Consider the following 15,681-nt stretch of genomic DNA (forward strand, 5'->3'; position numbering starts at 1 on the left):
ACTAACAAATGCAAAACTATACTCAATACATACAATACCAACAGTTAAAAGAATGCAGACGACCTAATTGTGGTACATGCCCATACCTAACTGAAGGTTCGGAATTCACATTCTAGCAAGGAGAAAAGTTCTCAATTAAGACCAACTTCACATGTGCTTCCCAGAATCTTATCTATGTACTAACCTGCTCAGGTTGTGGTCACAATTATATGGGTCAAACGTGCCTTACTTTGAGATGCAGAGTCACGCTGCATAAAGAATAGATTCGTTTTCCTCAATACAGGCAGATAGCTCTGAGCGAATATATCGACAGATGCACAAGAAATAAAACAATGAATTTCCATATCTTTCCATTATACCAATGCAAAGATCCAATCTCCTTACAAGAACACCTAAACAAGGAAATCCTGTTCATGCAAAAGTACAGACCACACCTTAATATACAAACTTAACTACCTGATCCTTACATATTCCTATTCCAACAATTATACTGAGGAGTTTGTCCCCCTTACCACCTGTTGCCTCCCTTTGTCCAATCTCTGGATTCATTCATTACTTTGCAAGTATCTAAAATGGCAAGACCCCTTTGTCATAAGAGGTACTAGAAAGAAGTTAGATAGCATTATAAGTAATGAAACCAGTGGCACCTGCTCTAGATATACAAGTAAAAACTGGAATAAGATACAAAGAGTTTGTGACAAAGCAAATGGGGTGAACACGTGGTACAAGACTGACAAATATCAAGGAGTGATGTTTGTAAAGGCCACGGCATATGGGGAACTAGCCTGTAGATTTAGGAAAGCAATAACGGTGGCTAAACTCAACATCGAGATCATTGAAAAACCAAGGACCTCCATCAGATCACAACTATGTAGGACGTACCCCTTTGGTAAGTAAGGTTAACTCTAGCATTAACTGTAGAACTATAAATGTATCTACAGCATAAGGTGCATAGAGGATGGTTGTGGAGACAAGAACATAATATGCATAGGTGAGACACTTAGAAGCATCGCGGAGAGACTAAATAAGCATTTGAGACAATATGACGACAAAAAATAATCCTCCATATTCTACCAGCACGGAGGCACACTGGGTCAACTTGACATCTGCATTCTATCCCAGCCTCTGAAGGACCCAACACTCAGACAAGTACAAGAGTACATCTTCATTAGTGAAACCTCCTCAGTACTAAATAGGAAATATACATGCAAGGTGTCATACCGCAATACCCAAAATTTATATAGTTACACAAACCCATGTACAGACACACAAATACACAAATGTGTAGTTATGCAGAATACATGCATATATATATATATATGCATACACACATGTAGAGTACATACAAACGTGCACACATGCATACACAGACCCCTACATGTATGCACACACATACGCAGGCGCACAAACAAACAAAAAGAAACGCAGTTCTAATAACGAACAGTCAACAACTATGGAAACGTTTGCAAGACAACGAAAATTTTAGTAAAAATAATGAAGTAAATGAGTGGAAATCAGATTGGTGAGTGTGTTAAATTAATAAGTAACTAAAATGGAATGACTCTCACTAGACAATAATATATATACATATATACACACACAATTATATATATATATATAGGAGGGAGAATGTACGAAAAAAAACAGACGAAGACAGGTGGTGTAAAAAACAAAAGGATGTATTAGTTTGACGCTCGGGAATACAGAAAGTCTTTAACGTTTCGAGCTACGCTCTTCAACAGAAAGAATATGGAGAAAAAAAATTGAATGGTGTTTGGTCACCGATTAATCATGGCGTCTCATACATATATATATATATGTATAGATAGATACACACACACACACACACAAATATTATGCATATATATATGTATAGGCGCAGGAGTGGCTGTGTGGTAAGTAGCTTACTTACCAACCACATGGTTCCGGTTTCAGTCTCAGTCCCACTGCATGGCACCTTGGGCTAGTGTCTTCTATAATAGCCTCGGGCCGATCAAAGCCCTGTGAGTGGATTTGATAGACGGAAACTGAAAGAATCCCGTCGTATATATATATATATATATATATAGTTTGTCTGTGTTTGTCCCCTTGACAACCGATGCTGGTGTGTTTGCGTCCCCGTAATATAGTAGTTCGGCAAAAGCGACCGATAGAATAATTACTAGGCTTACAAAGAATAAGTCCTGGAGTCGATCTGTTCGACTAAAGGCGGTGCTCCAGCATGGCCACAGTCAAATGACTGAAACAAGTAAAAGAATATATATATATATTATATATACTTTATTTAAAAGCAGCAGAAATAAAACAAAAAGCTGTTACTCAGAGTTTCACGTTGTCGTTCGTCGGGTCCGACGAACGGGAACGTGAAACTTTGAGTAACAGCTTTTGTTATATTTCTGCTGCTTTTAAATAAAGTATATTACTCTACCTCTGGCATTTGAGTACTCTTTTTTCCACCTTGTTTCACAAGTATATGCTTACTCCGGTATATATATATATATATATATATATATACACGCTGTATTGAAATATACACAAAAAGAATTAGACCTCAATATATCAAATATAGGATAGTGTAAAAAATATCAGGATATACAGTAAATTGTTGTCATAAAGAGGTATTCCGAGTTTCAAATAACCCACAAAGGTGGATCATCATCTTCAGCCAATGTATATAACATAGTTGTACACAGAAAAATAATTTTAAAATTGCATTGCATCGCTAAAGTTCAAGGGGAGCAACTCATGTAAAATTGAAAATAACAAAAAACAAAAGAGTATGGAAGGGAAGTAACTCTAACATCTATATTGTGTGCAAATATATGTATATATACACACACATATATATATATATATATATATACAATAATACAAATAATATGTGAGTTTATGCATATATACGTACATGTATGTACATACCTACATCTACATGTATATATAGATGCATATCTGGGTACAGGACGTCACAAAAAAAACGTGGACAAAATGAAAAACAGAGCACAGAAAACAAACAGGCCACATAGAGAACATTTCCTTCATCAGCGGCCCCTATTCTAGACTAAGCGTTTCGAAGAGTTAGGGCAAGACGCATGGTTAGAATAGCTCTTCCCGTGGAAACAAATTAAATTAAATTTGTAATGCGGAGGAATTAAGTGGCAAACAGAAAACGAAAGAGTGAAAATAAACAAGAAGGGCTGTAAGCCAGACATGTAAAAAATATCTGTATACTGAACGCTGTGATGTGACGAACTTGAGGGGAAGAGAGAAGAAAGTTCGTGCTAGCTTGGCAGTGGCCAAGAGAAGAAAGGAAGCAGTAGCCGGTCACATGTGACCAGTGAGGGGTAAGGAGAAAGAGTGGTAGAGAGAGAAAAAAAGGGGTGGAAGTTGAACATAGGTGAGCAACGAGAGTCAGGGAGGAAGAGAGAGAGAGAAATAGTAGTGAAAGGGAGAGGGGGGGAGGATACAAAGATAGAGTCGCTTCAGAAAATAAAGTTAAAACTTACTTGCAAAAAGGACGCGTGCGTTCGATCATATAATAATACAAATAATATGTGAGTATATGCATGTGTGTGTGCGTAGGAATATAGGTATGCATATATAGGTACAGGATGTCACAAAACGTGAACAACATGAAATACGAAAATAACGTTGCGTACGCAAAGAACGAGAGAAACAATGGAAAACAAGACAAGTAACATAAAAAACGATACTTCATCAGGTGTCGGCTGTCGTTCTACTCCTTATTTCGAGCAATGAACGACAAGATAAAACTTTGAAGGCAGTTGCTCCCGCGAACCAAAATAAAATTTGGGATTTGCGGAGGGTCGAAGTTGGTAACAAAAACAGGACAAACAACAAACCAAAAGAAACGAATAGAAACAGGAAGGCCGCTAGACTCAGACGAGGTAAGATAGTGAACGCTGGAAGAATATTCTTTGATAAGAGAAGAGACAGACAGGAATGCGTCTGGACTGCACAACAGACTAAAAGAAAAGAAAGATGATCACGTGAGGAAAGGAAAGATGGACGATGGTCAAGTGCGAGTAAAGGAGGAAGAGAGAGAGAGATAGATAGAAAACGGTGAATGGGAGAAAAAAGAATTAGAGAGAGGATGAGAGAAAGCGAAAGGGTGAGAGAGAAAGAGAGGGAAAACAAGAAGAATCTTCTTCCAGCGTTCGCTGTATGTACATATGTGTGTATATATACAAATGTATACATATATTATTTATATTATTATTTGATTGAACGTCATGCATCCATTTCCAAGTAAGTTTTATCTTATATATATATATATAAACTTACATATATGCATATATCCATACATATATGTACATACCGACATCTATATGTATACATACAAGCATATATGGGTACAGGACATCACAAAAAACGTTAAACACAATGAGAAACGAAAACATAAAGACGAAGACAGAAAACGAACTTTTTTTTCAAACAGAGAAACGAGACATGCAACATAAAGAGTATTACCCTTCCTTGCCTTCGAAACGCGGAGTAGATGGAGCAGGGACAACTGAAGAAGGGTATTTCGTCAGTTTTTACGTTCTGAGTTCAAATTCTGCTGAGGTCGACTTTGCCTTTCATCCTTTCGGAGTCGATAAATTAAGTACCAGCTGCATACTGGGTCGATCTAATCGACTGGCCCTCACCCCTTGTGCCTAGAGTAGAAAAGAATATTTCACACTCTTAAGGCTAGCAGAATCGTTACCATGCTGAGCAAAATGCTTAGCTGTATTTTATCTGTTTTTACGTTCTGAGTTCAAATTCTGCCATGGTCGACTTTGCCTTTTATCCTTTCGCCGGTCGATAAAATAACTACTAGTTGAACACTGGGGTCGATGTATTCGACTTATCCCCACCCTTCAAATTTACTAGCCTTGTGCCAAAATTTGAAATTAATAGTTCACACATTCAAATTCTCTTAGAATAACCTTTTTAATTTGATCAGCGCAACGATTAATTAATTCATTTCGAGTATCAGGTGATAAATAACGCGCTTGCATTGCCTTATTTTTAAATTTTCGAAACCTTAACGTTGTTCGAATGGTTAATCTTAGTGTTATAGTGATAATTAATCAGTTCAAAAATTCCCCAAATATTTCCATTCTGTATTTAGCCAACAATGTCGATTTTATCCTTAAAAAGAAGTACTTGCTCTCCAAGGAAGAGTATAACATCCGTTCCACGTTGAAAAATAATTTTCTTTTGGAGCTTTGTCTGGCCTGGATCGTAGATCTGTCATGAGCGTCACGACTTATAAGGTCAACGTTTAACACATTTTCTTTGCCGACAAAAGACTAAGAATACAACACGCCTCGCCCACCACCACTGAAAGGGACGTCGGTCCAGCGTAGGATTGACTTCCCAGCTATGTATTGCTTCCCAGTTACTCATTTGCAGCTGAGTGGACTGGATCAACGTGAAAGGAAATGTTTTGCTCAAGAACACAACGCACCGCCTGATTCAGAAAACGAAACCACGATTGTAAGATCGTGATGTAACACCCTAACCACAAGGCACACGCCTTAATGAACGGCTAAGTTGTGATGCGTAAATAAATTAACACTGGTTGTTAAGCGGTGCAGAGTGATGTAGACACAGACAAACACACACACACACAAGGGGCTTTCACGCAGTTTCCTTTCATTAGATTGTCTCACATAGCATTGATCGACCCGGGGCTTATAATAGAAGGCACTTGCCCAATGTGCTGCGCAGTAAGACTGAACCCAACACCAGGTGATTGCAAGTTAACTTCTTAATCATACACCCATACCAACACCTATGTTTCATTTAAAAAACAAAAAACAAAAAACGGAAATGTATGTCCAAATTTTTCCTTCAGTAATTGTTTCAGAAATGTATTGAAGGTTCATTGACCTCAGCGGAGGTCGGTACCTCTATTTCTAATAAAATCGTTATCAAATAATGTTATATGATCTGATGTCATAAGTTCGGTTGATTTATTTGTCAAATAAGTTGTCTCTTCATTAATCTTGATTGAATGATGTCTTCTGATAACATGAATAAACAATAATTAGTAATTTGTACGCCATTCATCATCATCAACATTATTATTATTACTATTCGGCGATCTGGTAGAATCGTTTGCACGCCGGGCAAAATGCTTAACGGAATTTCGTCTGTCCTTACGTTCTTAGTTCAAATTCCGCCGAGGTCGACTTTGCCTTTCAATCTGCCAGGATCGATAAACTAAATACCAACGAAACACTGGGGTCAATGTAACCGAGTAGTCCCCTCCCCAAAATTTCAGGCATTGCGCCTATAGTAGAAAGGATTATTATCATTGTTGTTGTTGTTATTTGTGATGGGAAAGAGAGGACTCTTGTTCGTAGCTCGTAAGTTTTCTTTGAAATCCGTTGTTTTATTAGTTGATATTTGAATTTTTGTTGAACTGTTTTCTAAATAAGCTAGCTCGCTTTGCTTACAGCGAGCTGGTTCGGCGAAATTTCGGTTTCTAAGGATGAATTTTGAGATTTAAAAATTAACATTTAATATTTCAAATAAAAAAAGAACAATATGGATTCTCAAGTCGAGTGAAGTGATGGCAGTTGGAACAGCCATTATTACATTATTTTCCCACCACTAACTGTTATAGTCGAGAGGCAAATCACTGGCAGCAACAACAACAGCAGCAGAACATTGCAGGATAAAATTTAAAATGGTAGAAGCTCGACTTCCACTACCGCCCCTAACACCACCATCACGATCATCACCAGCACTATCGCCGCCGCCATCAGCACAAACAACGAGAACAGTAACCGTTCTTATTTCTAAACAAAATGGGAATGGTTTCGCATAAGCATTACGTAGAATGAAGAAAGGTGACTGCAGCTTCCCTGAAATTGCTGGCATTGTGTCAAAATTTTAAACCTTAAAGGCGGTGAGCTGGCAGAACGGTTATTGAGTCGGAGAAAATGTTTAGCAGCATTTCCTCCGGTTTTTACGTTCTGAGTTCAAATCCTCCTGTGGTCGATTTAGCCTTTCACCTTTTCGGAGTCGATAAAATAAGAACCAGTTGTGCACTGAAGTCGAACCTACCCCCCTTTCTTTCTCTTTCACTCACTCACTTTTTCTATCTCTCTCTATCTTTCTATCTTCCCCTCTCTCTCTCTCTCTCTCTCTCTCTCTCTGCTCCACTGTCTCTTCATTCCTCAATCATGTAACTAGTATTAAACAATCGAATTTAGACTTTGTTCTCCTGAACACATATTTGCGTGTGTGCATGTGTGTGTGTGTGTGCATGCGCGCGCGCGTGTGTGCCTGCGTGTATGTATATATATAGGAGAATATTGTAGTACGCTTGATGCATTGTGTATTGTTTGTAGACAATAATAATAAATAGTAATAATGTATTTTGAATGGCACAACAATGGACTATAATAACTGGTATAATTCAATCATCCATAGTCTGATATAATATTTCGGAATATAAAAATTCCTTTATCAGATATCCCTAGGGATTGATCGAATCACTGCTACAATCGATTTTCCAACGGCTTTCTTCTTCTTCCTTCTTCTGTCTTCTTTTTTCCCTTTTATTTTTCCTTTTTTTTTTCTTTCCCCGGAAGTAGAATACAATGTAGCAAATACAACAAGTTTTATGTGGGTAGCACAACAAGACCGTTACACATTCGCATCAAAGAACATCTGAACACGAGAGCCTCCTCCTTCAGAAAACATCTAGACAGATGCCAGAACACCGACAAAAGCATAACAGTCGCAATTGAGGCCAATGAAAGAAATTTGGGTAATTTAAGAATTAAAGAAGCTATACTCATACACAGACTAGGGCCCCAAATCAACAACAGGTTGGAGCTTGGCAGTCAATATATTCTCTAGCTACATCTGGATGCGTGTAGGGTTTTTTATGACATGGTCATGTATGATTTATAAAAAAAAAAGGGATGAGAAAAAAAAGAAAGAAGAAGTAAACAAAAAAAAAGCGTTACGGATATGCCAGCACACATGAGCCTGAGACATGGCCGCATTCACGCACTTCTCACGAGGAATTCCGGAAGGAGCTTCGTGAGACCATTTCAGAGACACTTCCGGGGAAAGAAGGAAGAAGGGGGCAAAAAAAGAGAAAAGAAAAAAGCCGTTGGAAAATCAATTGTTGCAGTGATTCGATCGATCCCTAGGATATATCTGAAGAAGGAATTTTTATATTCCGAAATATTATATAAGACTATGGATGATTAAATTATATCAGTTGTTATAGTCCATTGTTGTGCCATTCAAAACACCTTATTAATATATATGTGTATGTATGTATGTATGTATGTATGTATGCATGTATGTATATATGTATGTATGTATGTGTGTAATAGGAATGTACCGATATGTCTATACATGCGTACATATATATATGTGTGTGTGTGTGTATGTTTGAGAGAGAGAGAAAGGGAGAAAAAATGTCACAGATAATGAATCAATGAATAATTAAAAATTGTAGACTTTGATCAAACAGATGTCTGTAGTACAATTAAGCACGTTATTGAACATAATAAAGAGAATAGTTATGAATCATCTTTCGGAACAATAAACTTGGCAGACGATAAAATGACGGCCTCGTTTCTAGGTCGGTATAAGTGTTATCACATAAAAAAAAATCTTTCTTTCCTTTTCCCTTTCTTTTTTTCTTTCTTTCTTTCTTTCTTTCTTCCCACCTGTCTTTCTAATTTCTTTTTTTCATCCTTCTTCTCCATAATATATGACAGCAATTCATATAACATGTATTATTATACAATAAACTGCATAATATCATATAATGAATATGTATATATGTGCATGTGTGTGTTTGTGTGTGTGTGTATGATGTGTATAGATCGATAATAAGAAAAAGATACATTATTTACATCTGACGGATATTTGTCCTCATCTTGTTTGTTCTTAAAACAATGTTTCGGCTGATATACCCTCCAGCCTTCATCAGGTGTCTTGTAGGAAATTTCGAACCTGGGTTCTCATTCCTAAGGTATTTTTCGATGTTGTTGTTGTTATTATTATTATTATTATTATTCAAGTCATTGCTTGGAATCCAACTCGGAATCTTGGGGTTAGTAGCCCGCGCTCTTAACCACTACGTCATATGCCCGTGGGTCCTTCAGAGCTTTCTAGGTGTCGGCTACTTACATTAATTACTGCTTTCACGGGTGGGTGACGGACTTCAGTCTTCATTCTCTGACCTTTGAGTTTCATAAACTTCTTAATCTGGCGTGTCTGTCTACGGGCATATGGCGTAGTGGTTAAGAGCGCGGGCTACTAAGCCCAAGATTCCGATTTCGATCCTAGGCAGTAACCTGAATAATAATAATAATAATAACATCGAAAAATACCTTAGGAATGAGAACCCAGGTTCGAAATTTCCCCAAGACACCTGATGAAGACTAGAGGGTATATCAGCCGAAACGTTGTGTTAACAACAAACAAGATGAGGACAAATATCCGTCAAATGTAAATAATGTACAAAATTCCTCATCTCTTAAATATAGAACGGGAAGAAAAAAGATGACACACTTTTTTATATACATCAACGACTTTCTCGCTGATAATGCATTCCCTGTATATTGCAGAAATGTAAGTCCTTTTTTTGTCCAAATAAATTGCACTTTGTATTCGAGGCTCCGATGAAACTACACGGTGTTATTCAGGCACCCAACTATGAGTCCACTGCATCGTATAGCAGAAACAGTGATAAGTTAATGAAGTTCATGGCACAACCATTGTCATCTCTTTTTCTTGTGCGTGCGCGTGCATGTGTGTATGTGTGTGCGCGCAGGTGTGTTTGTTCTCCGCCATCGCTTGACAACCGGAGTTGGTTTGTTTGCGTCATCGTAACTTAGCAGTTCGGTAAAAAGCACCAATAGAATAAGTACCAGGCTAAAAGTAAAGTATGGAGTCGACTAAAAATTATCTAGTCGGTGCCCCAACATGGCTGCAGTCTAATGACTGAAACAAGTAAAATATGTGTGTATATCTGTGTGTGTACGTACATGTGTATGTATGTACTTGAGTAAACAGAAGGCAAAAATATTAGTGAAATTTCAATATTTCAGATATTCATTGCCTACAGCTGTTTCAGTGATCCTTACATAATACCATAATTATGTCAAAATATAACAAAATATTCATACAAGGCGTAAAAAGCAATATTCGAGGCACTTCTGAAAATGAAGAGTATCATCAGGCGTATAAGACGCGTTTGTTTCTGCTTTTAAATATATCGAAAAATTGTCCCACATCTAATGCAGCTGTAATAAGGATAAAAGACCAAACGCCATAAACTAAGGAACCGAATGAGTGTAAATCTGTTAGGAACAATAATGATATGTAAGAAAATTATTATTTTCTTGGGGTACTATCTGTGATTGTTTACAAACAATATTGTTATGTTGTATAAAAATAAAATTTAAGATTATCAAAATTGATATCATAACCAAAATAGGTAAAAATGTGTGTAAATATCAATTAGCAACATTTAAAAAGGAAAGATTACATAGAATCAGTTTAATATTCATTCATGTACTTAATTACTTATTAGATGGTTTCTATAAAGACTGCTTAGGGCATTTATTTATGGAATACTCGAAAGATAAACATGCTATATATATATTAGTTATAAACCAAGAATCAGATAAAATAAAGGTGTGTACAGATACGCACACATATTTATATATGTGCGCACATGCACACATACACATACACAAATATTTATACGTTTATATGGATATATTGGGTTGGCAAATAAGTTCCCGCCGTTCTTTTTAATTTAAATTGTTTTAAAAGGTTTAATAAATAAAAAAATAATTAATCAATAATGTATTCACCTTTGTTGTTTACAACTTCTTCCCAACGTTCAACAAGATTTTCAATACCTCGTTGGTAGAATTCACCCGATTTCGACTCGAAAAATTGATCCAACCAAGCTCTCAGTTCTGCATCAGTATTGAACGAAACTCCGCGCATAGCATTTGAAAGAGATCGAAACAGGTGGAAATCCGTTGGTGCCAAATCAGGAGAGTACGGCGAGTGTGGCAGCACTTCCTAGCCATGCGTTTGAATGGCTTCCTTGATCATATTGGCGATATGGGGGCGGGCGTTGTCATGCAGCAGAAGAACTCCATGCTGATGATTAGGTCTTTTCTCTTGAATAGCATGTTGAGTCGTTCCATCTGTTGAACATAGAGTTCCGCGTTGACTGTTTGGTTCCATTCAAGCAATTTGTAATGGATAATCCCTTCCCAGTCCCACCATACGCACAACATCATTTTACGCGAATGAAGATCTTGTTACACGCGCGGTGTCGCTTGTTTACCGAGGCTAAGCCATTCCTTACGCTGCTTCATACTGATGCACAGGCACCATTTTTCGTCGCCAGTAACGATTCGGTAAAGAAATCGTTGCTTGTGTCTATGAGTTGACGATTAGCTGTATTTTTGAATAGAATTTATTTTCGATAATTTTAATTGATTTTAATCGATTTAAATTTCTTTTCTATCTGAAAATTAGTTATGAAACACGTGTAGTCATTTTATTATCTTTATCTTATGATAATTACTTTGTATTATATTATACTCATTTATTGTGCTTTTAATTATTAATTTTTCTATATGTGACAGTGGATTTTCATCGATGAGTTCATGAACCTTGGTTCTTTTCCCTAAAACTATATATAAATATATATATATACACACACACACACACACACACACACACACACACACACACACACACACACACACACATGTATGTATGTATGTATGTGTGTATGTATGCGTATGTATGTATATATGTATGTATGTATGTATGCATGTATGTATGTATGTATGTATGTGTGTATGTATGTATGTATGTATGTATGTTTGTATGTGAGTGTGTCTTGGTGCGTGTTGGTGTCCCCGCCAACGGGTGTGAATTTTTTGCACGTTTCCGTAAGATAGCAGTTTGGCAAAAGGAGACCGATAGAATAAGTACCGAATCTAAAGAAAAAGTACTGAAGTCAAGACGGAGTTCCAGCATGGCCGGAATCCAAGAACTGACACAAATTAAAGATAAAGGATAAATATAGATGGTCACGGTTGGAACCTCTTTGATCATTGACTCAACGAAATCAGGCAAATAACGACAACGAGTAATATATCCCTAGTGCTGGCCTAGTTAGATGCCACTCCAAGATGATGAGGCTATGACATAGAACAGAGTTTGGGGCAAATTATTAAACCGTTTCTCTTCATTTTTTTTTACCGATTACAACATAATTAAACATGGCGGCATAATTCGACCTTTGGCAGTTGTGACGTTTTCCCGTTGCTACACGCATACACACACACACGCACACACAAACGTACACATACCTGCACACATGCACACACTTGTACATCCGTACAGAGAGAGTCTCACACGCTTAACTCACACAGATATATGCATAAATGAACACACACGCAGGCACACAGACACACACACGCACGCACACACACACACACGCACGCATGCACACACAGACACACACACACATACACACACACACACAAACGTATACAAACCTGCACACACACATACAGTTGTACATCCGTACAGAGAAAATCTAAGACAACCGATTCATAGATATATGCACAGATGAACACACACACACACACACACACACACACACACACACACACACACACACACACACACACACACACACACACTGATATATATATCAGTTGAACTTTAAACAGTAACGTCACATTATAACTCGCTCCTGCAAAAGGAAGAGCCGTGTCAGTTGGTCTTTACAAACACCCAAAGGCTGCTGCTGTTTGTTCTTTTTCTGACATCTGTAACAAGTGAATGGTGATTTTTTTCTTGCCACCAGGAGACCAACAGCATCAACAAAATAGAATAAAAGTAAAAAACACCAACAACAAGAGCAAAATAATGAGGAGAACTATCAGCATATTACTTGTTTTCAATCTGTGGATATCTTTATCCGCCGCAAATTCGTACTGTCGTAAGTTCAGAAATCTTTCCAACTATTTTATTTTGTAAAGAAGTAAACCCAGTTTTTGATATGTTTCATCTTTTTACATGTTTTAGTCATCAGACTGCGGTCATGCTGGGGCACCGCCTTGAAGACGTTTTTGGTTGAATGAATCGACCCCATTACATAGTGTTTTTTGAAAGCCCGGTACGTCTTCTGTCAGTTTTTGTTGCCGAACACCGCTAAGTTATGGTGATGTAAACACACTAGCACCTATTGTCAAGCGGTAGTGGGGTAGAAACGCAGAACCCCCCCCCCACACACACACACACACACGTACCCGCACGCACCCGCACGCACACGTACACATATGTATATGTATCTACGTGCGCGTGTGTGTGTGTATATATATATATATATATATATATATATATATATATATATATATAGGTAAATGATAGGATGAACTCTAACATACTCCTCAACATTCTGAAGAGATCTGCCAAACCATTTGGCACATCGAAACGTTCGTAATAGACTCATTATATAATCTCCACATAATTAAATCAATGGCTAACTAGCCCAGTTGACTTGCTTCTTCTTGTGTTTGTTTCTCCATTCTCCACATAATATATATATATATATATATATATATATATATATATATATATATATTCCGGAAACTATTTTGAAAAATAGCCCCAATGAATTATATGCAGTGGATGAACTTTTAAATATTGATGTGATTCATAGGATTACCAATATATCCAACAACAAGATGAACTTTACTATAATTATATACTGAATTCTTAAATATTCTGAAAAACCTACCAATTTTAAAAAAAATATATACCATTTAAAATTTCTACAAATGAAAAATATGAATTTTCCAAATTATAGGAGGGATTACTTTTACAAACTCTTAAAGGACATTTTAATATTTTTAATATTCTGAATATTTTTTAATATTTTAATTAATATCATCTTATTATATATACCATTCGTTTTTAACACGTATATAATAACTCCATTCATCTCTGAAGAGCGGAATTATTGCCAGTATGCTTATCTATATTGATTACATTGTGGAGGCAATAATGTCCGTGAAACGATCGTCAGATGCTTTTTAATTTTTAGACTTTCATAATATTTATACTCAATTACGCATACATTTTTATATACATTTATATACGCATGTATTTTTATGTACATTTATATTTTTTATATATATTTATATTTTGTACATCTTAAATTTTAATTTAATTATAATTCAAAATTTTACTGTGTCACATTAAACATATATCTTTCGGAAATTTTGATATTGATTTCCTGTGAATATTATTAATAATCTTATAAATTTATTAATGATATAAAAACATGTATATATCTATTTGCTCAAAGTAATAGAGCACTTAATATAAGCTCAATAAAATATTCCATTTTGAATATTCTTTATAAAATTTATATATATATATATATATATATATATATATATATATATATATATATATATATAAACAATTGCAGCGTGGAAGGTGTTTATAAGCCATTTAAAATAACACACAAAAGCCGTCAGATTCATTTGAACATTTAAATTTAATTTGTCAAAATATGTTATTTTAAATGGCTTATAAACACCTTCCACGCTGCAATTGTTTTCGTTCCAGCACACGATCTCAGATCAGGTCGCTTGCTATGCAAGTACATCTCTCTCTCTCTCTCTCTCTATATATATATATATATATATATATATATATATATGTGTGTGTGTAAATTTGGATTTTTATCCCTAATATTATTATATACATACATATATATATATATATATATATATATATATATATATATATAATGATAATAATATTAGGGATAAAAATCAAAATTTACATATATATATATATATATGTAAATTTGGATTTTTATCCCTAATATTATTATCATTATTATATATATATATATATATATATATATATATATATATATATATATATATATATATATATATATATATATATATATATATATATATATATATATATATATATATATATATATATATACAAGTCAGTAAATAGTGGGGTTGTGTTAACCGCACGTGGAGAAATAATAGGAAAATGAAAAAAAGCCAGAATGCTGAACTGGAAGCACATTTTAATAAAGATTTTTTCTAACTGGTTTTCATTGCGAAGAAGCAAATTATCAAGAAGAAGGAGAATGAAAATTTTTTTTACAAAGAAGTACAAAATGAAGAAAATAATATATAAAACAATAATATATTAAAAAATAAATATACCCATACGTTATATTGTCTTTGAGCTTTTGTAGTTCAATAGTAGTTCATGTATAAATTGGTAGGAAGAATAAGGATGCATGAGAGTTGAGAGTTTTGTTAGGTTTAAAAAAAGGGTTAAAAGTTTGTGTTAAGCAGGAAATGTGGTGTCAAAACAGGAAGTGTGTGTAAGGGGAGACAAGTGTTTTTAGTTGGAGTTATGAACTCTTTTTTTCAACAGGAAGTTTGTGTCTGTTCATAGAGAAATAAGGTCACTGAGGGGTGTGTGTGTTAAGAAATGGTTGGAATTTCTCTATGAAAAGATTCTCCTTGTTGATTCTTTCTTGTGTGGAGATTCTGTCTTTACATTGATAGAAAGAGAATATAATGAATTTAGGGTTTTTGTTTC

General features: G+C 35.5%; 1 protein-coding gene across 1 annotated transcript in view; it reads left to right on the plus strand.

Moving 5' to 3' along the window:
* The first annotated feature begins 12,768 nt into the window (after nucleotides 1-12,768).
* LOC106875587 (soma ferritin-like) overlaps nucleotides 12,769-15,681 on the plus strand; it is a 20,394-nt gene continuing 17,481 nt past the window's right edge. Inside the window, exon 1 of the mRNA XM_089362375.1 lies at nucleotides 12,769-13,033. Coding sequence (XP_089218501.1) covers nucleotides 12,874-13,033 — 160 coding nt within the window. The 5' untranslated portion in view covers nucleotides 12,769-12,873. The remainder of the gene's footprint in view (nucleotides 13,034-15,681) is intronic.

Source organism: Octopus bimaculoides, chromosome 14 (genome assembly GCF_046866305.1).
Source record: "Octopus bimaculoides isolate indiv1 chromosome 14, ASM4686630v1, whole genome shotgun sequence".
Taxonomy (NCBI): Eukaryota; Metazoa; Mollusca; class Cephalopoda; order Octopoda; family Octopodidae; genus Octopus; species Octopus bimaculoides.